The sequence below is a fragment of the Eriocheir sinensis genome, chromosome 6, assembly GCF_024679095.1.
Source record: "Eriocheir sinensis breed Jianghai 21 chromosome 6, ASM2467909v1, whole genome shotgun sequence".
Taxonomy (NCBI): Eukaryota; Metazoa; Arthropoda; class Malacostraca; order Decapoda; family Varunidae; genus Eriocheir; species Eriocheir sinensis.
Genome location: NC_066514.1, coordinates 27,177,082 through 27,203,072, shown reverse-complemented (window position 1 = coordinate 27,203,072; position 25,991 = coordinate 27,177,082). Strand labels below are relative to the sequence as shown.

At 51.9% G+C, this 25,991-nt stretch overlaps 1 protein-coding gene across 2 annotated transcripts; it reads left to right on the top strand.

Moving 5' to 3' along the window:
• The first annotated feature begins 1,746 nt into the window (after window positions 1–1,746).
• Window positions 1,747–25,087, top strand: LOC126991110 (nuclear receptor subfamily 2 group F member 1-A-like). Of its 2 annotated transcripts, XM_050849814.1 has the most exons (4): window positions 1,747–2,525; window positions 2,884–3,033; window positions 10,355–10,426; window positions 24,138–25,087. In XM_050849814.1, exons 1-4 carry the CDS (start codon window positions 2,225–2,227, stop codon window positions 24,932–24,934), a joined length of 1,320 nt encoding a protein of 439 aa, XP_050705771.1. In that variant the 5' UTR covers window positions 1,747–2,224; the 3' UTR covers window positions 24,935–25,087. The 2 variants fall into 2 exon arrangements, with proteins under 2 accessions (XP_050705771.1, XP_050705780.1); XM_050849823.1 differs by lacking the exon at window positions 10,355–10,426 and having other exon boundaries at window positions 1,947–2,525; window positions 24,138–24,949.
• Window positions 25,088–25,991: the final 904 nt, after the last annotated feature.

The following is a 25,991-nucleotide window of genomic DNA, read 5'->3' as shown; positions in this document are numbered from 1 at the left end:
TACTACTACTACTACTACTACTACAACGAAATTACAGCCTCCATCCATTAGTTGCGTTGTGCGTGTATGTTTTCTCATATTCTCCCACAAAACAATTTAGTGGTCCCTGCCTCGTCAATGACTGGCCGACAACCAGCTTTATTTAGTATTACAAACAGCATTCCTCCTCCTCCTCCTCCTCCTCTTACTACTACTACTATTAAACTTCAATCATGTTTCATTCAGTTACTAATAGCGTAGCCACCACTCCTCACTGATGGCTTGTTAAGTATAGTATCTCGTTTCGTGTGTCAGCTGTGTTCGGGTGTCTCCAGACGCAGGAAAGAGCCTTAACAAGTGTGTGTGTGAGGCGGCTCGTCACTACTCTCTACAATTCTCTCCAACGTTAGGTCGTGTTTTCCCCGAACTGTAAACGTCCACAGCGCCCAGACACGATATTCCTGACACGCCAATGAAACAGAAATGCGAAAATAACTTTTACTGCATACCGTATTTAAAAAGGAAGTAACGGAAAGGCACACACACACACACACACACACACTTTCCCCTTCCCCCTTTTTGACGCACGCACGTACAGGACTGTTCACAACCTTCCGACCGGAAGTTAAGACGAACAGCACAAGGGAACAGAGCACTGTGCGTGTGTGTGTGTGTGTGTGTGTGTGTGTGTGTGTGTTTACGTGAAGCGGTTGGGGCAGGAAAATGCTTGCCTCTGAATAATGAATGAGTGAATGAGAGAAGGGTGGAGAGGAGAGGCGTATGAATGAACGTACAACCTCGTGTGTACCATTAAAGATAAAATACTCATCCCTCCAGACACGCCCGGCGGAGGCGCTTCGCCTCGCCGCCGCCCGCGCCCCCGGAGACGGCGCCACGGCCACCCACACAAGGGGCGCCGCGACATTTAATAGGAAAAAGAAAAGATAACATGCTGCTTAGACAGTGTTTAGTTATGGAGTGCCAGCAACAGAAACATAGCAGGGCTGCGTGAGGCTCGGTGGGGGCGGCGGGGGCGGCGCGCCACTCCGGCCCGCCCATTGTTCCTGTCCGTGGTGAGTGCTGCAGCAGCTTGCTCCCCGGAAACCTTACAAGCCCCCTCATGAGAAGGGCGCCGTGCAGTGTTTGCGGCCGTCCTTCATGTTTCATTCAGGCCCTACATGAGCGTTATGAGCGGGCGGCTTCACCGTGCCCAGGCCAGTCCGCGGTCCGCCAGCATCGTGCGCCTCACCGCTCCTGCCGGGGACGCGGACGCTGCTCGCGGTGACGCAGCGTGACGGCGGCCGCGGCACCTCGTGTCACCGGCAGGTCTGTCACGCCGACTTTCTCACTCGCTCAGCAGCAGCGCCGGGTCCGGGTCCGGGTTCAGGCGGCCAGACCCTGAACTGGGCCGCGGGTGCCGGCGCTCGCCACGCGGGACATCTCGGCACGCAATATCCGGGTGCAGCGAGGGCGGCGGTGCTCTAGTCACGGGTAAGGAAGGCCTCTGGCTGTTATTTTTTTCTAAAGAATGTAATTCCTGCTTTGATATAATGGCAAGTTGTTTTCAGCGTGGCGAGAGCTGCTACACGCCACGCTTGGCCCCGCCCCGCCCCGAGCGCTCATTGGTTCAGCACCCCCGCGACCCGCCAACCAGAGGCCGCCCTTCCACCGGACACTGATCAACCTTGCCGGCTTTTCCCGTCAACTTATTTTCACGTTTGGTTTGATAGCAAGCCGAACACGAGCTGCATGGCCGATGAAAATGTTCCTAGCAAGGAGGCCAGGCTGTGTATGCGGCACGATGCCCGCCGAGGCCCCGGGGGCGGCGGCGGCACGGCTGTTTGAAGTGATTGTCGGGTGACGACCAATGGCTGGCCGGGGCGGGCGGGGTCGCGGCCCCGTGGCCCGGTGGCCCGCCCGGTGGCCCGCCCCCTGCCCCTCACGGCCCGTCCCCGCCCTCCGCCCGCCAGGCCGCAGCGCCGTCCGCCCAGTGTACACAGCACAGTGCTACAAGGAGGGTGTGTGACGCGCGCCCCAGCCCTCAGTGTTAGCCCGCCTGACAGGTCACTCCGCCACCCCCGCCTGGCCGCGGTGACAGGTTGTCCTGGATATTGTTGTAGTGTTCGGCGCTCCCGTGCCGCAGTGGATTATTTGGTGCCAGTGATCATGCCGAGCAGGCGGTGCCCTGTTGTGTGAGGTCGTCCGTAACTTGTGAGTGTTCCACCCCCTCCGGTGGTGGCCGTCAATGTTTGTGCCGGAACAGTGCCACGAGAAGATGGCTCTTGTTGTGCCGCCAGGCTCGACCTGGCGCGACCCGCCCGTGTCCCTCCCGCCCACCACGGGGGAGGACGTTAGCCGCGAGCTGGGCGCCAGCGTCACCCCGCAGCCCGCCGCCCCTCAGACGCCCACACCGAACTCCACCGCGGGCAGCGCGCCCTCGTCCGCCCCGAGTCCCACGGGCGACGACAAGAATGCACAGAATATGACGTGCGTGGTGTGCAGCGACAAGAGTTCGGGGAAGCACTACGGCCAGTTCACCTGCGAAGGTACGCCCGCCGCCCCCGCCCGGGGCACCTTGCGGGCCCGCGCGGCTGACCCTTGGCCCTGCCTAAGGCGGCGCTGACCCCAGGTCACGGACAGCCCTGACCTAGGATCACCGTCGCCTGCACTAGAGTGTCACTCAGTGCTTTGCATAGCACCGTAAATTGTAATGTTTGCTCTGATGATATTTTCACGTGCTGAGCGAGTCAGACATAACGGCAGTTGTACCCGCGCGGGCCGCGTCAGGTGCCCAGCAGCCTGCGGCCCCGCTGCCTGCCCGTCAGGCGGCTGGGCCAACACGGCCTCCATGCACGCCCGCCCCCCAATTGTGCCACTACTAACACGCGCCCTCCCCGCCCTCAGGATGCAAGAGCTTCTTCAAGCGGTCGGTGCGACGGAATCTACAATACTCCTGCAGAGGCAACCGCAACTGTCCCATCGACCAGCACCACCGGAACCAATGCCAGTACTGCCGCCTCAAGAAGTGCTTCAAGGTCGGCATGAGGAGAGAAGGTGAGTGTCACGCATCATCTTTGACACACACACACACACACACACACACACACACACACACCTGCACGTGTCTCGGCACTCTCCAAGTGTCACTCGTCACAGACCCCTATGCCCCCGCACGGTTCTGGCTCCTTGACTTCATGCCGACGGCTGCTCAAGTGTTGTCAGTGTTGTCAGCCGAAAAAAAAAAAAATCGCCCTCGCGGCTGGTAATGAATGACATGCTCGCCAGGCCGCCTCCCTGACGGGCCGCGGGGCGCAGTGCTTTTTGCCAGCGTGCGTGGGATTCAGGCAGTGTTGCGTCACCGCCGTGCGTCCCTCAGCACCCGGCGCGGCGCACGGCAGAACGAAAACTTATGAGGCGTGTTTAGGCGAGGAGTAAATGCCCGGGTGTGGGCAAACACCGGCCCGGCAAGCATCAGTTAGGCCCGCGCTCCGCCCCGGGCGCCCGCACCGGCAGGTGAGGCGTGCTCCACATTCTCGGTCAATGTTCACTTAAAATGGAAATATTACACGAACTCGCCGCGTTAGGCCAACCTCCCGCAGGCCCGGAGGTGAGCGGCGGGCGGCCCGTGGGCGGCTGTGGGTGCGAGGTGTCGCCGCGAGTGTCGGACAGTTCTTGCTCCTTTCGGTCCTGATCAAGAGCGTCATTACTGCCTCCACTCCGATCATTAACGCGGCGACAAAAACTTGGCCTGAGAGCCGCTCCGCCACCCACCCGCCGCCTCCCTCGCCCTCTTTTTCTCCTCTCTTTTTGTTCCCTATTCCCGCTCCTCCTCCATCCCCCCGTTGTGGTATTTTATCTTCCCATTTCTCTTCCGTCATTGCCGCTGCGCCGTCACCAAAGTCAACTGAAAAAATCTGTAACTCAACTCGCTACAATGCAATTATGTTTACACAAAAAGTTGGCGTCCGTCAGCCGTGAAAGTGTCAAGTAAAAGAGTCCCAACACACACACACACACACACACACACACACACACACACACACACACACACACGTACACACATCTTCCTTCCACGCGCATAAAAACTCATTCTATTTATGCACTGTCAGAAGCCAACTAGCCGACGACCCGCTCCCCAAACAGCCGAGGAGACGCGCCGGTGGGTAATGAAGCGCCGAGAAAATGCAGAGGCGAGGCGAACGGAATGGCAAAATATATCAGAAAAAAAGAAGAAAAAAAAAGACAAATAAAATAAACCTCCTCAAGCGGCGTAAACAACAACATCAAAGTCAGCTTGAACGTGTTTCCCTGTCGCAAAAAAGAAAAAAAAGAGAGAAATAGGAGTTGTTTCGAATTGTTCAGTAAGGATGCAGCTAACATTTTATACATCTCTCTCTCTCTCTCTCTCTCTCTCTCTCTCTCTCTCTCTCTCTCTCTCTCTCTCTCTCTCTCTCTCTCTCTCTCTCCCTCCATAATTAATTACATACATACCGTTCTGAATCACCCATCTGTATCACACACACACACACACACACACACAGCACAGCACAGCACAGCACACACAGGAGGGAACCATCATGCCCCTGCTGATATTGCTGACCCCTGCCCCGCCACACGTGCTGAATCGCCACTAACACGCGTGCCGGCCGGGGCTAGCGGGGCAGAGAGGGTGGGTGTCGTGCCCCGAACAGACCATCACGGGGCACGGGTAGGCATTAACCCGGAAGCAGCGGGGATCATGTTTCTTAATAATACCTCTAAGCGAGAAAAAAATGAGAAAAAAATCATCACTCACACAAACCATTTCATAATACATATCAAAACATTGGTGATCAGTTTATGTATCATCTATTTTTGGGGGGTTAAATCATGGCTCAAATTTGGCCCGTCGCTGCTACACGGTAAAGCCACAAATTTGGCCCGTCGCTGCTACACGGTAAAGCCACAAATTTGGCCCGTCGCTACTACACGGTAAAGCCACAAATTTGGCCCGTCGCTGCTACACGGTAAAGCCACAAATTTGGCCCGTCGCTGCTACACGGTAAAGCCACAAATTTGGCCCGTCGCTACTACACGGTAAAGCCACAAATTTGGCCCGTCGCTGCTACCGGGTTAAAGACCACAGACATTCCTCAGCGGCGTAACAGACAGTGGATGGTCAGCCGTAAGGACGCCCCTACAGCCTCCGGTGCCGCCCTCAGTGCCTATGCTAATGTTATTCTTAAACGTCTCGGCGCCTCGGTTCGCCCTGTTTGAAAAGCCTCTCGTCGAAGGTGCTGGGATTTTCATGGACTGTTTTGTGATGCTGGTAGTAGTTTTTCACGCCCTCCGCACCATGAACTGTATAAAGTCTAATCAGTTAATCTTCTCTGTGGCTTTTTGAACCAGTAATGGCAGCCTGGTATGTTTAAAAATATGTTCGGAGTATTTATTTGCCTGACAAGTTCTCGGCTCCCAGTGACGGGGCGGCGCCTGTCTTCCACCTGTCCCAAACTTGCTTGTCATTACCCGCAAGAGGCCTAGAGCAGTGAATCCTAGGCTGGAATTACGAGACACTTTCCCTTCTCACATCATATATTTCTAAAGGTCAAAGGGGGCTATCAATCAGGCTCTAATGAGTGTTTTTTAGGCTCAGGGTACAGAAGAAGGGTCAGACTCCCACCAGGGTCATAAAACTACTACTGGAAATGCCCACAACTCCCGCGAAAGCCTTGTCGGATAGGTGTTCTTGGGCGGCGAAATGTCTTTTAAAACGACCCTTATTAGGTTGGGTATTATAATTCACTTTCGATTCTCACATCAGCTATTTCTAAAGGTCAAAGAGGGGGTCAGTCGAGTTCTAATGAGTGTTTCTTTAAGTTCACAGTGCAGAAGAAGGGTCAAACTACCACCGGGGTCATAAAACTACTACTGGAAATGCCCACAACTCCTGCGAAAGCCTTGTCAGATAGGTGTTCTTGGGGGGCGAGATGTCTTAGATTACGACCCCTAGAGTTGTGTCCACGCGCCAAGTCACCCCTGCAGCTACCCCGTGCGCGCGTGTGTGTGTGTGTGTGACGGTGTGTGCTGCGTCTCGTGCGGGTCCTTTGATGGGAATCGGGCCGGAAGCTGCACCGCGAAGAGCTCCGGTACCCTCTCTTGCCCCTCTCTGCAAATCTCGCTTCTTCACGGTCTAGTAACTATAGTTCATAACACCCTAAAAATGATAACATAAGTGTCGTCTTGCTCGTGTTCCTGCGTGTTCATGATCGCCCCAGCACGTCAAGAGATCAGAGCCGCATCCCCCTCGCCTCTCGCTAAGAATCGCACCTCTCCTCTGAATAGTTAATTCCACCTCCTTTGTTCGCGTTGTTATGTTTGTTTGCTGTTTGTGCGTCGCTTGAGGAGGTTTAGTTTCGTTTTCTTTTTTTTTCTTTTTTCTGATATGATTTACCATTCCGTTCGCCTCGTCTCTGCTTATCCTTGGCGCTCCTGTACGTGTTCCTGCGTGCTCATAATCCCCCCAGCACGTCAGGAGATCAGTACCGTGCCCCCTCGCCTCTCGCTAAGAATCGCACCTCTCCTCTGACTAGCTAAAAACACATCCAAAAATAATATATGTTATTTTACTTGTGTTCCTGTGTCCTTGTAATCCCCCCAGCACGTCAAGAGATCAGTACCGTGCCCCCTCGCCTCTCGCTAAGAATCGCACCTCTCCTCTGACTAGCTAAAAACACATCCAAAAATAATATATGTTGTTTTACTTGTGTTCCTGTGTCCTTGTAATCCCCCCAGCACGTCAGGAGATCAGTACCGTGCCCCCTCGCCTCTCGCTAAGAATCGCACCTCTCCTCTGACTAGCTAAAAACACATCCAAAAATAATATATGTTGTTTTACTTGTGTTCCTGTGTCCTTGTAATCCCCCCAGCACGTCAGGAGATCAGTACCATGTCCCCCTCGCCTTTCACTATTAATCACACCTTTTTTACGGGGTAGCTCATAATAATACCCATAAAATTATCATTATAAGTGTCGTCCTCCTCATGGGTCTGCGTGCTGCTTCCCGCCCCAGCACGTGTCCGGTTCGATTCCCCTTTATTACGTCAACATACAAGCGAACACCTGCGTCGGGCCAGCGTGGAAGGGGCGGCGGGCGAGCGAGCTAAACATCGGTAAAACTCCCTTGCCCGACGCAGGATTATGGGCCATATTTTTAAACATTTCTGCGCCCTAGAACACGTAATTTACTACTCTTCCATCGGAGTTTAGGGCATTTCCAGGGGTACTTTTATGACCCTGGTGGTAGTCTGAGCCTTCTTCGGTACCGTGAACCTAAAAGGACGCTCTTTAGAACTCGATTAACCTTCTTTTTGGCCTTTGGAAATAGTTGGGGTGAGGGGTGGGAGCATTTGACGATACCAACCTATGTTTTCATGTCCTGGGAATAACTGGGGAAAAAAATATCATGGTGAATATAAAAACCATAGTGGAAATGCTTACTCTTCCCCACTCTCACTGCGCAGGAAGTTTATTGCAGCGGCGGTCATTGTAGGGATAAAAATAATACACAAAAAAATACTGACATTGAATATTAAGATACTGCTAAAAGGGAATATCAGGGGGAAAAAAATATCATGGTGAATTTAAAAACCATAGTGGAAATGCTTACTCTTCCTCGCTCTCACTGCGCAGGAAGTTTATTGCAGCGGCGGTCATTGTAGGGATAAAAATAGTACACAAAAGAAAATACCACACTCAAAAAGTCCTCAAGATAACCGAACAGCCGCCATAATCAGTGATAATCAACGCCCAACAAAGGACACTCTGCATTGGCTTTATGTGTGTGAGAGTGAGTGTGTGTGTGTGTGTGTGTGTGTGTGTGTGTGTGTGTCATCAGCAGAGCGTTACACGTATATAAGGGTATGGCTGCGGCTCTCCTAGATAACACCTCTTTAAAGACACAGTAGTAACGATGATGACGATAGCGATTATGTAGGTGGCACATTTAGCGACAGACACAGTACTAACGATGATGATGGTGATGACGATAACGATTATGTAAGTGGCACAGTTAGCGACAGAGTGCTCGAGTAACAAGGATGAGAATATGGAACAAAGAAGAGGAGGAGGAGGAGGAGAGAATTATGTTCAAAGGATAGGCGTGCAAACATCCAGGTAACCAGTGAGGTGATAAAGCGATGCCCAGCGACAATGACATACACGGGTGCGGGGCGGGGCAGCTGTGTCGCCGCGGCTGGAGCTAACGCTATGATCCCCGGGGCTCTGTGTCCGCCGATACACCCAATAACTCTTGAGGGCGCACTTGGCTGGCGCAGGGCGGGGAGCGGAGGGCGGGGAGTGCGGACGTCGACGCAGTGTTGGGACAAGCGCAGTGTTCGGGTCAGTGGAGGCGAGGCGAGGGGCGCAAGGCTGAGTTTGCTTTGCCTCAGAGCGTCGCTTGGGAAACACGGATGATTGGATGGTTTTTAGCAGAGCCCTTGACTGAGAGGGAATAGAGGGAGGAAATCAAGGAAACCGCCTCCTAGTCGGGGGCGGTTTCCAAAGAGCAGAAGAAATATTTCCCACGTATGATCCGTAAAACTTTAGAAAACACTTATTTTCTTGAAGCAAAATGTATTCCAGGAGCAGCGACATTAAGCTTCAAATGCATACGCCGCAAGCAATGGTTCTGCCAAACGTCTTCGAGCAGGCGGCAGAGTATTACGTGCGTGTCGGTACATTCCTCGGGTGCCCGGCCCAGGAGGCGGGAGCGGGCGCACAGACCAACGGGCGACCTGCTCTGCCCGAGGACTGTTGGTAATCTTACGTGTTCCTCGGCGGGACTTGGCGCATGAGGGACGGCGATCAGCGAGACAAATGACCGCGAAGTCAGACAAGCGCGGCGGCGGCGATAATAGTGGTGGCGGCGATGGAGGCGGAGGTGTGGCGGTGGTGGCGGCGTGGTGACGACCCGTGAAGCTGCTGACACCGGGGAAATTATGCGATCACTGGAGGGTGACTGCGGCGGCGTGTCGCGCGCGTCACACGACCTGATTTGCACGACTTTTTGTCACCCGCTGACTAGGCGGCGCAGCGGTACGGCGCGGGACGCTGCGGCCTGCTGCAGAGAGAGAGAGAGAGAGAGAGAGAGAGAGAGAGACGATATCGCACATATCTGTTATCCCCCAAATCGCAGTGCAAAGCCGAAAAGTATTTACGTGATATGTACACATGATTGTATGTTTGTGTGTGTGTGTGTGTGTGTGTGTGTGTGTATATATATATATATATATATATATATATATATATATATATATATATATATATATATATATATATATATATATATAATTGATCTGTCAGCACGATGCAAGGGAGAGCAGTAGTGCAGTCCGTGTGTGGGGCTCAGGGGGGTGTCTGTGTCCCCGGGAGTGGCCGCGGCGGGACTCGGGGCCCGGGAGTGGCCGGAAATGACTGGCCGCGGCGAGGGACACGGCGGCGATTACGGCGGCACCACTGATAGGCGCCGAGACGCTGGACGCCGCCCTGCTGATAGCGGCGACGGCACACACACACACACACACACACACACACACACACACACACACACACACACTTGCATGTTTCTTCTCCTCACTCTTCTTTTTGCATATCATGGTTTGTATTCATGTGCGCGTCATACAAGACTGTTAATTAAGCAGCGCGGCCCTGCGTGGCTGTGCCTGCCGGGGTATTTGTTTATTGGCGGCGGCGGCGGCGGGGGTGGTGGTGGTGGTGGTGGTGGTGTATGAAGGGAGGGAGGTGGAGAGAGGGAGGGAGCTTGAGGAGACTGTCCTCCGAGGTCCACCTTCAAGAAAGCGCTGCGGCTTGGTGCTCCTCGGCGTCCCGTTGGCCTCGACAGCCTCCCCTTGAGTGTGTTTTGTTCCGGAGGTTCACTTGCTCCTCTGATGGCCCGGTGTGGCGCGCTGCCGTCACCCGCACTGGTGTGTCACCTCGGCACACGCCTGTCATCAGGTGCACAGAATGTCACCGTCTGAACAACCCACTGGACATGCCCGCCCTCAGCCGTGCGACCTGCCATCAGATGAACAAATTTACCGTCAAGGAAATACTGCCATCAGCCGTACAGAACTGCCATCAGCTGTACCAACCTGCCATCAGCTGTACCAACCTGCCATCAGCTGTACCAATGTGCCATCAGCTGTACCAACCTGCCATCAGCAGTGTAAGCCTGCCCAGAGCGCCTTCAGCGGCCTAAGAGCATTGCCCTCAGCACTCTCAGTCTGCCCTCAGCACTCAGCGTGCCCTCAGCACTGTTGTTCAGCCTTCAGCTGCCATTGCTCTCAGCTGCTGTGCCTGAGCCTCCCGCCGTTAACTGAGTTGTGCTCTTTTCAGACAAAAATAATGGGCACCACCTCCTCATCAGGGGCTCAGTCCTGCCCCAAGACGCGCCTCAGGCCGAACAAGGCAAGTGCTCGCTTCAAGGGGCAGTACCATTCTGGGGGCCGATTAGCTGGGCCGAGAGCGGGGCCGAGGCTCCCTCCTCCTCCTTCCCTCCCTCCCCCTCTCTCCCTCCACTGCCTTCTTGCCCCTCAACATGCATCTCTCCCTCCGGCGTGATGACTGCCTCATTGTCTTCCGTTTGGACTTGTTGTTGCATGCTTGCTGCCCCAGTGTTTACTCCTAGCTCAGCCGGCATGCATGTGTGTTTGTGTGAGCCACATGCCAACACGCCGCCGCCCCGCCACACCCTCCCGCCCTCACCGCGCCTTCACCCACACACGGACGACACCGCTGCTTGGGGAGTCTCGTCGCGCCGCGGCCATCCGAGCAGCGGACAGACAGACGACTAATTAGACGCGTGGGCTCCGGGAAGTCAGTTTTCAGAGCCGCTCGGAGGTCTGGATCCTTTTGTGACGAGTGAGCGAGTGCGTCACGACCCGCGCGGTGACAGGTGTGGTCGAGGCCTCAATCTGATTTGCCTGATGAACTCTTGCATGTCGCTTACCGTGGTCACTGCGGCGAGAGGGACGGTCGCGTGTTACCTCTCCTCGTCCCTCACTCCCCGCCCTTCGCCCCTCACTCCACCTCCCCTCGTGGACGGCATAGGAGGTTATTATTTACTTGGCCTGTCATTGGGGCGCGGGGACACACACTTACCTTCTCTGGTCCTGGGAGTTATGGCGCGGGGGAAGAGTTTGTCTGTACTCTTTATTTATATATTTCGCGCGTGCTTTGTTACCTCGTTTGCCTGTCTGTGTCTGTCTGTGTGTTTGCATCAGTCTGTGTTGCTTTGCTTAATGTGTCTGTTTGTCGTTTTGTTGAACTGTTTGCTACTTGCTCTGATGTTGTACCTGTCTGTCTGCCTCTCTGTCTGTCTGTCTGTCTGTCTCGTGGGGAACCGGAAGATAAAAAGAAGGAAGGAAGAAAGGACCAATTGAGGGTAAGGAAAGAAGGGAGGGAAGGAAGTGAAGAAAGAAATCTGAGGATAAGAAGGATGGAAGGAAAGGAAAAGAGAGAAAGAAGGAAGAAAGGAACGGTTGAAGGAAAGGAAGGAAAAGGGAAGGGAAGGAAAGAAAGTGAAGAAGGAAATCTGAGAAGAAGAAGGATGGAAGGAAAGGAAAAGAGAGGAAGAAGGAAGAAAGGAACGATTGAGGGAAAGGAAAGGAAAGAACGGAAGGAAGGAAGTGAAGGAAAAGAGAGAAAGAAGGAGTAGAGAAAAAGATAAAACAGAGAGAGAGAGAGAGAGAGAGAGAGACGAGGGGTGTCGGTGGTCAGAGGGGAGGACGGCGATAAAGAACAAGACCAAACCGCTATCGACAGCTGATCTGAGAGTGGGAATGAAAGGGGCGACCAGGGAGGGAGTGGAGAGGATGGGGAGTGATAGAAGATGTGAGCAAGGGGGGGAACAGGATGAGTAAGGGAGTGGATAGAAGATGTGAGGAAGGGAGTGAATGAAGGAGGGGATGGCTTATGAGGGAGTAAGGGAGTGAATAGAAATTGTGAAGGACGGGGAGTGATTGAAAGGAGTAACAGAAAGGGTGGTAGAAACGACGGATATGTGAGTAAGGAAGATAGGGAGTGAAGGAGAGTGAGTAAGGGAGTGAGATTGGAAGGGAGTAAGTCAAGGAGATGAAAGAGGGAGTGAATGGGGATTTGAGGATGCATGGGTAATAGAAAGAACGAATATGTGAGTCAATGAGGAAGGGAGTGAGGGAGTGGGGTAGAGGATGAGTGAGGGAGTGAGGGATTGTGAGTGAAAAATTAGAATGAGTAAATAAAGATATACAGACAGACTGATACACAGACAAATTAATATACAGACAGAATAATATGGAGAGAGAGAGAGAGAGAGAGATGTAAAAAAGGAAGAAAGAGAATGAAATAAAATCAGATATGGAAAAAACAACAAAGAAGAAATATATATTGAAGAAAACAAAATAAGGAGAGAGAGAGAGAGAGAGAGAGAGAGAGAGAGAGAGAGAGAGAGAGAGAGAGAGAGAGAGAGAATGTAAAAAAGGAAGAAAGAGAATGAAATAAAATCAGATATGGAAAAAACAACAAAGAAGAAATATATATTGAAGAAAACAAAATAAGGAGAGAGAGAGAGAGAGAGAGAGAGAGAGAGAGGAAAAAATAATGGTTACGTAACGCTGTGGTGGACAAAGAAGGAAGGGATCACACCATCACCACCATCATCACCACCATCACCACCACCACCACCATCACCACCATCACCACCATCATCGTGATCATGACAAATACAATAGATCAGGGAGATTAGGCTTATGCATGTGTGTGTGTGTGTGTGTGTGTGTGTGTGTGTGTGTGTGTGTGTGTGTGTTGCAATGAGTAAATAAACATGACACGCATACTAGGAACTTTTGACCCCCAGAGAGAGAGAGAGAGAGAGAGAGAGAGAGAGAGAGAGAAATACATAGATAGACAGAGAATAGAGAAGACAAGAGAGAGAGAGAGAGAGAGAGAGAGAGAGAGAGAGAGAGAGAGAGAGAGAGAGAGATTTACATAGATTTACATAGAACATCAGACCACACAGACCCTATGGTCCAGACTAGGTGGTCTGTCCCCTAATTGAAAAAAAAAAATACCCCCTATGGAAATTACCCCCACAACTACGAGAAAGCCTTGTCAAATACTATATGTGTGCTTAGACGCCGAAATGATTAAGAACCGACCCTTCGCTACCCCATCCAGTCCATTCTTTCCCTCCACTATCTCTTAACGACACACGGGATAATACAACATATAACATTCATAAAAGGAAGCTGATAAGGGATGGAAGGGGGGAGTGGTGGTGGTGGTGGTGGTTGAAGCTCCCCTCCCCCACGTGACACCACAACCCCCCTCCCCCCTCCCCCCCCAAGCTCGTCCCACGTGTCTGAAGGACGAAAAACAAAAGTGTCTGTGATTAGTGGTATCGGAGAGTGCCACTTAGAGAGAGAGAGAGAGAGAGAGAGAGAGAGAGAGTCATACCGTCATCCTCACATCTCCTTATCGTTTATGTATTACGCAACAACAAAGCGCGGTGTAAGACTAGTGGAGGCCGTATTTCATTATTGGCTTAAAACTTACGGGCGGGCTGTTGTGTGCCGACTTGAGGGGGGGGTTGGAGGGGGAGGAGGGGGAGGGAGGTAAGGGGGGGGGATGTGCTCAGTGCGTGGGGCAAGACGGGGTGAGATTATTATGCATATGTTCGTGCTTAATTGTCACTCTTTGTGTTCTGCTGTGCGTGTGTTTGTCTGTGTGTTTATCTGGCTGTCTGGCTGTCTGTATGTATGTCTGTTTAGTTTAGCGGGAATTTTTGGGGGGGGCCTTGAGCTGCTCCCTCTACTGGAAATAAAAGATGGCTGATTAACTGACCAGCTAGATATATGCTTCTGTCTGTCTATCTGTCTGGCTGTCTGTCTGTATGTATGTCTGTTTAGTTTAGCGGGAATTTTTTGGGGGGGCCTTGAGTTGCTCCCTCTACTGGAAATAAAAGATGGCTGATTAACTGACCAGCTAGATATATGCTTCTGTCTGTCTGTCTGTCTGGCTGTCTATATGTATGATTAGATATGTTTAGTTCAGCGGGATTTTTTTTTTTTCATCCATATTTTTTTTAGGCCTTGAACTGTTCCCTCTACTGAAAAAAAAGATGTCTGATTAACTGACCGGCTAGATAATATGCTTCTGTCTGTCTGTCTGTCTCTATGTCAAGTCTCTTTCTTTGTCTGTGTCTGTCCATATGTCTGTCTGCTCCTGAGTTTGTATGTTTGCCTGTCTTTCTATAATCAATATCTGTCATAATCTATCCATATCTATACTGCATCTATTTTAGTAACATTATTTAGGTCACGAATAGTTGCAGGTTCTGATATAACCACCACCACCACCACCACCACCCACACACCCACACACCCACCCTTCACCTCCCACCCCAACACCCTCCCACCCTCCCAGCCCGCCCGCCACTGACCAGCACAATTCATTCCCATCTAAGCCCCCAGCGTTCAGACCCAAGACCTGAAAGTGGCCATTGGAAGCAGTGACCCGTGTTGCCTGCCCTGCCCAGCCCCTGCCAACGGTCGACACACACACACACACACACACACACACACACACACACACACACACACACACACACATTCCCTGCCGCGGCCTCTGTAATCCCAATGCTCCCAGGGTCTCAGAAATTTCAATAGGGGGAAGATTTGGACTGGGAGGAAATTTGAATGTGTGGGAGGACTTGAGGAGGAGGAGGAGGAGGAGGAAGAGGAGGAGGAGGATTTTGGTCCATATCTTAGGGTCAATGCTACTCCTGTGACATCCGTGAGAAGGAGGTCCTTTCTCTCTCTCTCTCTCTCTCTCTCTCTCTCTCTCTCTCTCTCTCTCTCTCTCTCTCTCTCTCTAACGACGAATGGCTGCGCAGTGTTCAATGATAAAGAAGAAAACGCGTGGAAGTTAACGTGAGCGATAAGAGAGAGAGAGAGAGAGAGAGAGAGAGAGAGAGAGAGAGAGAGAATGAAATAATGAAAAGCAGTCCAAATTCTTCCTTTCTCCTTTCCTTCCTTCCTTCTTTCCTTCCTTCCTTCCTTCCTTTTTCCTTCTTTTTTTCTCTCCCTTCCCTCTTTCCTTTATTTCTTTCCTATTTTTCCCTCCTTCCTTCCTTCCTTCCTTCCTTCCTTCCTTCCTTCCTTCCTTCCTTCCATTGACATGTTACACTCATTCCTTCATTTCTCAACCTACCTTTCTTTCCTTCCCTCCCTCCTTCCCTCCCTCCCTCCTTCCTTTCCTTTATCGCCCATGCAGTCTCTCCTCTCCCTCCCTCTCCCTCCCTCCCACACTTTCCCTCCCACGCCTTCTCCCTCCATATACCTGTTAGTGTGTGGGTGGAGGAGGAAGGTGGGAAAGGAATCAAGGGAGGGAGGGAGGGAAGGAAGGAGGGAGGGAAAGATGAGGTAAGGTGAGGAGGGGAGGGGAGGGGAGGGGAGGGACACACACACACACACACACACACACACACACATACACACAAAAGACTACATAGATCGAGGGTGGGGGGTTGGGGGAAGGGGAGGGGAGGGAAAAAGGGGGTTGGGGGGGACGATTTGTTGCTGATCAATTGTCCTTATTTACAATCTTTCCCACACCGTCTATTTTTCCTCCTTGTCCTTCTCTCCCTCCCTCCTTTCCTCCATTCCTCCGTCCATTCCTTTCTCTCTCTCCATCTCTTTTTCCATCATTCTCTCTTGTCATTTCCTCTTCTTCTCCTTCTTCTTCTTCTTCTTCTTCTTCTTCTTCTTCGTCAGGTAATTCAGGTAAGGTTATGTAATTTTGTTTCCTTTGATTTCTTCTTCATTCTAATCATTTACCAAGAGTCTTTACCTCTTCGATATCCTCTCCTCTTAACACACACATATTATTTTGCATTTCTCTTCCAATATATTTCTCTCTCTCTCTCTCTCTCTCTCTCTCTCTCTCTCTCTCTCTCTCTCTCTCTCTCTCTCTCTCTCGTCTTTACTCCTATAATATATATCGACTTTTGGCTCATAGTCCTTCTTTTTGTTCTAATACGTAATTTTCATTCATTTCCTTTAAGTTATCCTCTATTTCGTTTTTCTTTCCTTACTTCATTTTCCTAACTCGACCTTCTCTCTGGCTCTCTCTATCTATCTATCTCTCCTTGCATACTCATTCCACTCCTTTCACTAATCCTCCATTCCATCCATCCATTCATCCATCCTCCCTGTTCTGTACCCAACCCGACCTTCTCTGGCTCTTCACATCCCTTCCTCCCACACTTCCCATTCCTCGCCCAGCACAATGACGGCCGCTCTCAGCTTTTTCTTCCCTTCCCTCAACGTTTTCTTCAACCTTCCCACACGCCCAGCCATGAGCCGCCAGCCCTTACCCAACAGAAGTGACGCGCGGAGAGAAAGATGGGATGGGAAGGCAAGGAGTGGGAGGAGGAGGAGGAGGGAGAGAAAGAAGGAAGAGAAAATAAAAGTTGCAAAGGGCCGATACGGAATAGGTAGGAGGAGGAGGAGGAGGAGGGCATGAGGGAGATGAAGTCAGGGAGAAAGGGTGAGGAAAACGAGATGAGGGTGAGCCAGGAGAAGGGTAAGAGTGAGTAAGGAAGGGGGGAAAGAGGGGGTGAGGGGGGCGTGTGACAGGGCGGTGGGTGGGGTGTCAGAGGGGTGGGAGGGACGAGTCACTGTCTGATTTTGTTGGAAAGGTCACCGAAAAGGTCAGGGCGAAGGGGGGGGAGGGGGGAGGAATGAGTGACTAACATTACTTATATATATTTCCCCGGCCTGTGTGTGTGTGTGTGTGTGTGTGTGTGTGTGTGTATGGGGGGTGGGGGGGTGGGAACTACAAAGACTCTCCTTCTGATAACATCTGCAGATAAACAATAAATCAACAACAACGTAAGTACACTTGTTTACACGAAGATAGCACCACCAAGGCCACGTACACACACACACACACACACACACACACACACACACACACACACACACACACAAGAAGACTGAGTAAACCACAAACAAATTGGTTCAGAAAATAAATAGCAAATCGTTTAGAAGTGATGTCATACGAGAGAGAGAGAGAGAGAGAGAGAGAGAGAGGCAATCACTATCACAATCACAGGTACAGAGAGGGGAAGGAAGGAAGGAAGGCAGGAAGGAGGGCAGGGCAGGACAGGCGGTGGGCGGAGAGCAAGTGCTGTCAATAGGTTGTGTCCTGCGCCTTCCCACGCCCCCGCCCCCCGCGTGTCGGCCCGGCAGGCAGATGGCGGCGCCTTTGCCACGGTCACCTCGGGAGTCAAAGGCGTGTGAATGGCCGCCGCCTTGCCTTAACGTCCTCTCCTCACCCCTCGCGGACACCTCACAGGGACGCTCGATCATTGCCTTCGTTTCCTCATACTTGTCTTGGTCTCACACCTAAGCTTTCTTCTCCTCGCCTTCTTATAATGAATTCCTCTCATGCTTTCTAACATTTCCTTCTCCTAAACCTTCTCTCACCTTCAAGCTTCCTTCTTTTACATCCTCATACTTTCTCTTAGCCTTCATAGATCCCTCATACTTATCACGGGTCCCACCTTCTCATAATGACTTCCTCTCACGCTTTCAAACATTTCCTTCTCCTAAACCTTCTCAGCTTCCTTCCTCTATACATCCTCATACTTTCTCTTAGCCTTCATAAATCCCTCATACTTATCACGGGTCCCACCTTCTTAAAATGACTTCCTCTCACGCTTTCTAACATTTCCTTCTCCTAAACCTTCTCTCACCTTCAAGCTTCCTTCCTCTATACATCCTCATACTTTCTCTTAGCCTTCACAGATCCCTCATACTTATCACGGGTCCCACCTTCTCATAATGACTTCCTCTCACACTTCTAACATTTCCTTCTCCTAAACCTTCTCTCACCTTCAAGCTTCCTTCCTCTATACATCCTCATACTTTCTCTTAGCCTTCATAGATCCCTCATACTTATCACGGGTCCCACCTTCTTATAATGAATTCCTCTCACGCTTTCTAACATTTCCTTCTCCTAAACCTTCTCTCACCTTCCAGCTTCCTTCCTTTACATCCTCATACTTTTTCTTAGCCTTCATAAATCCCTCATACTTATCACGGGTCCCACCTTCTTAAAATGACTTCCTCTCATGCTTTCAAACATTTCCTTCTCCTAAACCTTCTCAGCTATCTTCCTCTATACATCCTCATACTTTCTCTTAGCCTTCATAGATCCCTCATACTTATCACGGGTCCCACCTTCTCATAATGACTTCCTCTCGCGCTTTCTAACATTTCCTTCTCCTAAACCTTCTCTCACCTTCAAGCTTCCTTCTTTTACATCCTCATACTTTCTCTTCTCAGCCTTCACAGATCCCTCATACTTATCACGGGTCCCACCTTCTCATAATGACTTCCTCTCATGCTTTCTAACATTTTCTCCTCCTAGACCTTCTCACACAGGCTAGCATTATCATCGTTGTTTATTATTATTATTATTATTATTATTATTATTATTATTATTATTATTATTAGTGGTAGTAGTAGTAGTAGTAGTAGTAGTAGTAGTAGTAGTAGTAGTAGTAGTAATAGTGTATTGGAATAGCAGAAATCATCATCATCATCACCATCATCACCATCATCATCACCATCACCATCATCGTCATCACCATCATCACCATCATTTTTCTCCCTCCTTATAATTCTCGTTTTCTTTGATCTCTTTTCAACATATATTATTTATTTTTTTATATTCTCCCTCCCTCCCTCCCCTACAACTCCCAGCCCTCTTACCCTCCCCTGCACCCTCCTCTCCCCCCCTCCCAGCCGTCTTACCCTCCCCTGCACCCTCCTCTCCCTCCCTCCCTCCCTCCCCTCTTACCCTCCCCTGCACCCTCCTCTCCTTCCCCTCTTACCCTCCCCTGCACCCTCCTCTCCCTCCCTCCCTCCCTCCCTGCCCGGCCCCTCGTTGAACTCATCCGTGCTGAGAAATCAATGCTGTGAATGATCAAGTTCCTCTGTCTCAGATGTCACCGTGATAGCCAGAGGGGGGGAGGAGGAGGAGGAGGAGGAGGAGGAGGAGGTAGAGAGGTGGAAGGATTGGAGGGAGAGTAGACAATTTGAAGGGAGAGGAAAGGGGGTAGGGAGGGGGTAGAGGTGGAGGCATTGAAGGTAGAGAAACTGTTGAGGAGAGGGGAAAGGTAGAGATGGAGGAGGAGGGAGGGAGGAAAAAGATGGAGAGATTGGAGGAAGAGTAGAGGAGGGAAAGGGAGGGAAGAGGAGGGGTGATGGAGGGAGGAGAGATAGAGTAGAGAATTTGCTAGAGAGAGAGAGAGAGAGAGAGAGAGAGAGAGAGAGATGTAAATTTGAAGGCATGGGAGGAAGGAAAAGAAGATGGGAGAGAGAACAGATAAGAGAAAGAGGAAAGGGAAGAAGGAAGGGAGGGAGAATAGGGGTGAAGGGAGGAAGGGAAGGGAGGAAGAGAAGAATTTAGTGAAGGGGGAGGAAAGAAGAGGATAGGGAGAAGGGAGTTTTGAAGGAGTAGGAGGAGGAAGGGAGGAAAAGAAGGGGGAAAAGAGAAGAAGGGTCGAGGAAGGGAGGAATGAAAGGGAGAGAAAAAGGGGGGGAGGGGGAGGTAGTTTTGGAGGCGGGGAAGGAAAAAGAGAAAGAAAACCCCACATTGAAGGGCAAACTACTATGATTTAATGGATGAAGAGAAATTGAAGCGTAGAGGGAGGAAAGAAGGGAGAGGAGGGAGAGGAAAGGGAGGGAAGGGAGGGAAGAGAGGTGTGAAGCAATGAATATGTGTCTCTCTCTCTCTCTCTCTCTCTCTCTCTCTCTCTCTCTCTCTCTCTCTCTCTCTCTCTCTCTCTCTCTCTCTCTCTCTCTCTCTCTCTCTCTCTCTCTCTCTCTCTCTCTCTCTCATAGTATCTTCCCTTTTTCCCTTCATTTTCTTCTCCTCCTCTTCCTCCTCCTCCTTCTCCTCTTCCGCTCCTCTTCTTCTACCTCCTCCTCCTCCTCCTCCTCCTCCCTTCGTAATGACGCGGGGTAATTAATGACCCGCGTAACATTCCATACCTGGGCTCCCTCCCGCCTGGATGCTGCTGGCCCTCAGGTGTGTTCTATGGGGCCCCTCAGCATCCCTCATCTCCTACGTCAGGGTCAGCATCTCCCTCAGCATCCCTCACCTCCTACGTCAGGGTCAGCATCTCCCTCAGTATCCCTCATCTCCTACCTCAGGGTCAGCATCTCCCTCAGCATCCCTCATCTCCTTAGTCAGGGTCAGCATCTTCCTCAGCATCCTACTCCTTCTTTTCACTCATCTCCTCCTCGTTGTTGTTCATATTTTTCATCCTTCTTCTTTTCTTGTCCACTCCTCTTCTTCTTTCTCATCTACAACATCATCTTCCTCATCCACCCCTCCTCTTCTTCTCCCTCTTTCTCACCCACATTATCATCTTCTCTTCATCCTTCTTCTACTCGGCTTTCTCTCTCTTCTTTTCACTTTTTTTTTCGTCTCCTCTCTCATTCACTCCTCCTCCTCCTCCTCCTCCTCCTCCTCTTCTTTATTTTCCTTTTCAGACTTACTCATCTTCCTCATATTTTTTTTTTGTCCGTCTCCTCTTCCTCCTTCTTTACTCGTTTTTCCTCGTTCTTCTCCCCTTCTTCTTCGTCGTCTTCTTCCTCCTCCTCCTCCTCCTCCTCTCCCATTCACAGACTCAACTTCCTCATCTCTATTCCTCTTCCTCTCTTTCTTCATCCTCTTGTCTCCTTCTTCGTCCTTCCCTCTTCCTCCTCTTCCTTATCTTCCTTCTTCTTCTCCTCACTCATAACCTCTTCCTCCTCCTCCTCCTCCTCATCTTTTTCATTCTCTCTTCTCCCCTTTTTCATCCTCCTAATTGCTCTTCCTCCTTTTCTTCATATAGTGTTTCTCATCTTTGTCCTCCTCCTCCTCCTCCTCCTCCTCCTCCTCCTTATCTTTCTATGTCTCTTGTTATTTTCTTAAGCGTTAAATATCATCCAGTTTTTCTTTTCTCTGTTTCTTGTTACGTAAAGAGAGAGAGAGAGAGAGAGAGAGAGAGAGAGAGAGAGAGAGAGAGAGAGAGAGAGAGAACGGAGAAAGGGTTAAAAAAGAAAGCAAATTAAAGAAAACCAAAAAAACAAAACATTAAAGAAAGAAAGAAAATGAAAGAAAAAAAAAGAAAGGAAAAGTACTTGGAGAAAGGATGATGATGATGATGATGATGATGATGATGATGATGATGATGATGAGGCGAGGGTGAAAGTGAAGGAGAAAGAGGAAAAAGGAGGAAGTATTAGAGGAGGAGGAGGAGGAGGAGGAGGAGGAGGAAGAGGAGGAGGAGGAGGAGGAGGGACAGAGAAACATTCAGTACCTTGGGTCATAACATTTACATAAAGATGAGCACGCTTCTCTCTCTCTCTCTCTCTCTCTCTCTCTCTCTCTCTCTCTCTCTCTCTCTCTCTCTCTCTCTCTCTCTCTCTCTCTCTCTCTCTCTCTCTCTCTCTCTCTCTCGCTTATCTTTCCTCTGTCTACTCTCCCTCTCTAAGCTTTCACTCCGAACATTCCCTATCTGCACACACACACACACACACACACACACACACACACACACACACACACACACACACACTTGCTTTCCCTCTCTGCCTCCTCCTCCGCCGTCCCCCTTCACCTCCTCCTCCTCCTCCTCCTCCTCTGTACCTTGCGTCTATCCGTGTTTGACCATTTCTTTTTTTTCCTTTTCTTTCCTTCACTTCTTCTTCTCTTTTCTTCTTCTTCTCTTCTTCTATTATCATTCTTACCTTTTCTAAATAGATTAATTAATAGACAGAAGAAAACTAATGCAAAATGAATAAGAGAAATAGATTATACAGGTGGATAGATAAATAGATAGATAAATAGATAGATAGATAGATAAGTAGATAATTTAATAATAGACAGATAGATAGATGGATAGATTGTGAAATAAGGGTATTGTTTAATGAGAGAGAGAGAGAGAGAGAGAGAGAGAGAGAGAGAGAGAGAGAGAGAGAGAGAGAGAGAGAGAATTCAACACCTCTGTTTTTGCTCGTTATCTCTTTTTATGAATCTTTATCTTATCGACATCTATTGCGACCTTCCTTAATCAGTCCGTCACACACACACACACACACACACACACACACACACACTATTTGTCAAGGCATCCAAACCTTCGCTAATTATCATGCCCGGTGTGTGTGTGTGTGAGAGAGAGAGAGAGAGAGAGAGAGAGAGAGTGATTGACTAACACTGACATACTTACAGACAGACATCGCTCTTCCCCGTGGTGCCATTGAGCCTGATATCAGCCTCCGTTCGTCCTCGCTCTGCCCAATCATTTATCCCCCCCGGCCCCCCCCCCGCCCCCCTAGTGTAAAAGCTGTATATGTCCCACGATTTGTGTTTGGATTAGCTCCCAGAGTGGTTTCGGGGCGGGGCGGGGCAATCACCCGGCGGGGGGGAGTATGATCGGGGAGGTAACGAGGCGGTTATCAGAGCAAGGTCGCGGCGGTGTTTACGACATGAGAGGAAAAGTGAGACTGATTAGCGGTGCGCGGAGGGACGAGGAGGAGAGGGTGCGAGGGAGAGGGAAGCGATAGAGTGAAGCAGCAGCCACGACCCCTGCTCGTCCTGACCTGGAGCAAAGAATGTTACTGCCGAAGGTCCCGACACTCCGAGGCTCCAACACTGGAACACAAAACTGACTCATCGAGGCGCCGGTGTGAGCCTAAGCCTACCTGGGCCTCGGGCCGCCGTCTCTTCCCTGCCACGGCCGTGCGAGGCGCCAATATGTTACCATTACAGTCGCTCCTCGCTGGCCAGCCTTGCCCGCCGCGTCCTCGGCCTGGCACCGCCAAAAATTCAATTATCGTCCGGCGGCGAGGAACAGGTAAATTAGTGGACTTCGAGGCTCTTATGAATATTTCATCTGACAGACCCCGACCTGCCCCTCCCCCCCATGTCTCTGCACGCCACCCCTGTCCTCCTATAGGCGTCTCTCCCCCACCCTGCCGGAACACGGGACATAGCACCGGTCTCCCCCCCTTCCCCGTTCACTTGTGCAGCCATCCCCACCCCCCACCGGCTCCATGCTCACAACAATGCATAAATGTGTCCGAGGCAGCAACACTGGTGGCAACAGCGGCGCGGGCCAAGCGGTGTGTTGCCGGGCCTGGCGGGGAGGCGGGGCGGCTCACCCGGAGCAAATATTGACACGTGTTCAAGCCCAACATTTATCTTGAAGATTATACCAATTGGACTTTCAAGTCTGATGGCTGGGATGTATTTAATAGAGCGCGCGCGCCGCCCGTCCATCCCGCCGCCGCCTCCAGCAGCGGGCGGCGCTCGTTGAGGGCGTCAGGGCGGCCATTCATCATGGTCGCGGGCAGACGCGGCGCGCGGGCACGGGCAGGCATGTACTCCCACCTCCGCCCGACGCCCCGCTCACCCAGCTATCTGTCCGGCCATCTCCCCTGCGCCCTCACTATGGTAATGTGTGCGGGGCGGGAGAAGACTGCGAGCACCTCGCGGGGCGCCGGGGCAAGCCGTTGACATGGGCCAGGACAGGGCAGGTCAGTGCCCATCACTAGTCAGGCAGCGGCGGGAGGGTGTGACGCTGGGAGAGACCGAGATAGGGAAGCCTCCATCGAACACGAGAGAGAGAGAGAGAGAGAGAGGGCGGCGCAAGGCCGGGAAGAGGTAGTGCGGCCATCGCCGGTAGGAGCACGCACGCCGTAATCACCGCATAACAAAGTATCGGTCGGTGACCTGGCAGTGTTCGACGCCCGCTGCTCACGGCCACTCACGCTAACCAAGCCGCGAGGGGGTGGGGAGGATAAGCTGTACTTAGAAATAATATAAATCAACGCTTAGCAATAGTCCTGTCTCGGGTATCCCACTGAAAGTTTGAGTGAGTGAAGAAGGGAGAGTGAGGGTAAGGATGACACCTGCCAGCACAGGCCGGGTGCGCAGCTGCACCTGATCTGGGGCGTGACGTGATGCCCCACGTGTGGCATTGAGGCTGGCGGGAGGTGTGCGGGCAGGTGTGCTGAGGAGCACGCGGGGCGGAACAGCTGTTGTGTGACCTAATGTTTGTGTTCTTCCCTTGCAGCGGTGCAGCGCGGCCGCATCCCGCCCACCCAGGGGATGGGGATGCCCAGCCAGTTCATGGCCAACGGAGACACCCTGAACGGCCACACGTACCTGTCCTCGTACATCTCGCTGCTGCTGCGCGCCGAGCCCTTCCCCACCTCGCCGTACGGCCAGTGCATGAACGCCAACAACATCATGGGCGTGGACAACATCTGCGAGCTGGCCTCCCGCCTCCTCTTCTCTGCCGTGGGCTGGGCCAAGAACATTCCGTTCTTCCCCGAGCTGCAGGTGACCGACCAGGTGGCTCTGCTGCGGCTGGTCTGGTCTGAGCTGTTCGTGCTGAACGCCTCCCAGTGCTCCATGCCCCTGCACGTGGCGCCGCTGCTGGCCGCGGCCGGCCTCCACGCCTCGCCCATGGCCGCGGACAGAGTGGTCGCCTTCATGGACCACATCCGCATCTTCCAGGAGCAGGTGGAGAAGCTGAAGGCACTCCACGTGGACTCTGCGGAGTACTCGTGCCTCAAGGCCATCGTCCTCTTCACCTCAGGTAGGTCAAGGCGTGGCCGCGTGCTCGGAGCAGTGTTTCTGGCCGCCGCGGCACACCCTTTCTCCAGGTTTCCTTGTGGTTTGCTGTGCCACTTTCCCTCACCCTTGCCTCGGGCCGTGCGATGTGGCTGGCGCGGCCCCTCAGGAGGTTCCCCCCGCCGAGCACTGCGTCCCCCGCCTGGGCCAGACGAGTGCCTGGGCCTGGTCTGGCGTCTGGCCGAGGTGTCAGCGGGCGTCACCTCTTCCCGGGTCACCCGACCAGCCACATAACTTCCTCCGTAGTATACAAAACAGTGTCGGGCAGAGCTGACCTTGCTCCCCGCCGCCACAGGGGTTATCAGGGTGACCTCCGCGCGGCCAACACACCTCGTCAGCGCGTTGTGTCTGGCTCAAACACCGTGCCCTTGTGCTCACTTGGCGGCGCTCACCTCTCCCCTCCGCCCGCTGAGCTCAGCATCCTCAGCCTCACCCTTAGCACCCTCTCCTCCTCCACCTCCTTCTCTTCCTCCTCCACCTTTCTTCTCCTCCTTCACCATGTATAATCCAACCCCCCCCCCTCCCCCCCGCACCTCACTCCTTTCTCCTCCATACCCTCCCACCCCTCAACCCCCCTTTCACCAGTGCCTTCCCTCCCTCCATTCTCCAGTCGTGTCCCTCACCCCCCCTGCCCCCCCCGGCTCGCCCCTACTTGTGGCGATAAAAAGCGCCTCTGCTTGACCCGCTGGCCCATTGTTATCCGGCATGACATCAGCAGGAGGGCGCGATGACGTCAGCAGGGAACCCTCATTATATCCGACGCTGAGGTTACTTGTGCTGGAGTGTTTGTCTCTCTCTCTCTCTCTCTCTCTCTCTCTCTCTCTCTCTAAATGGTGGTAAAATAGGTGTTGGGCGAATTTTCACGGTGGACGAGGAGGTGGTGGTGTTGGTGGTTGTGGTGGTGTTGGTGGTGGTGGTGGTGGTGGTGAGTGGAGGTGTGATGGAGCTCGCTGTGGTTATGGTGTCTGAAGGGTATAGTGACTGGTGGTGGTGGTGGTGGTGAGGTAGAGAGTAGATAGATAAACAGATAGACAGGTAGATAATTGGTTGATAGATATATGATTACCTGGTAGTGGTGGTGATGGTGGTGGTGGTGGTGGTGTGGGGGGGTGTTGTATGGTGATGAGAGTGGTGTGTTTTTGGTATGTGTGTGTGTGTGTGTGTGTGTGTGTGTGTGTGTGTGTGTGTGTGTGTGTGTCAGGATGCATGGCTCGGGGCTGACATACAAGAGATCAATATTTTTTCCCCTCTTTTTGCCGTCCGCAGCGGATATCACCCCCTTTGTTTCACT

Coding starts and splice junctions, on each gene's coding strand:
- LOC126991110 (XM_050849814.1), top strand. CDS start 2,225: ATGTTTGTGCCGGAACAGTGCCACGAGAAGATGGCTCTTGTTGTGCCG. Junction 2,526..2,883: donor CGGCCAGTTCACCTGCGAAG/GTACGCCCGCCG, acceptor CCCCGCCCTCAG/GATGCAAGAGCTTCTTCAAG. Junction 3,034..10,354: donor GGTCGGCATGAGGAGAGAAG/GTGAGTGTCACG, acceptor TGCTCTTTTCAG/ACAAAAATAATGGGCACCAC.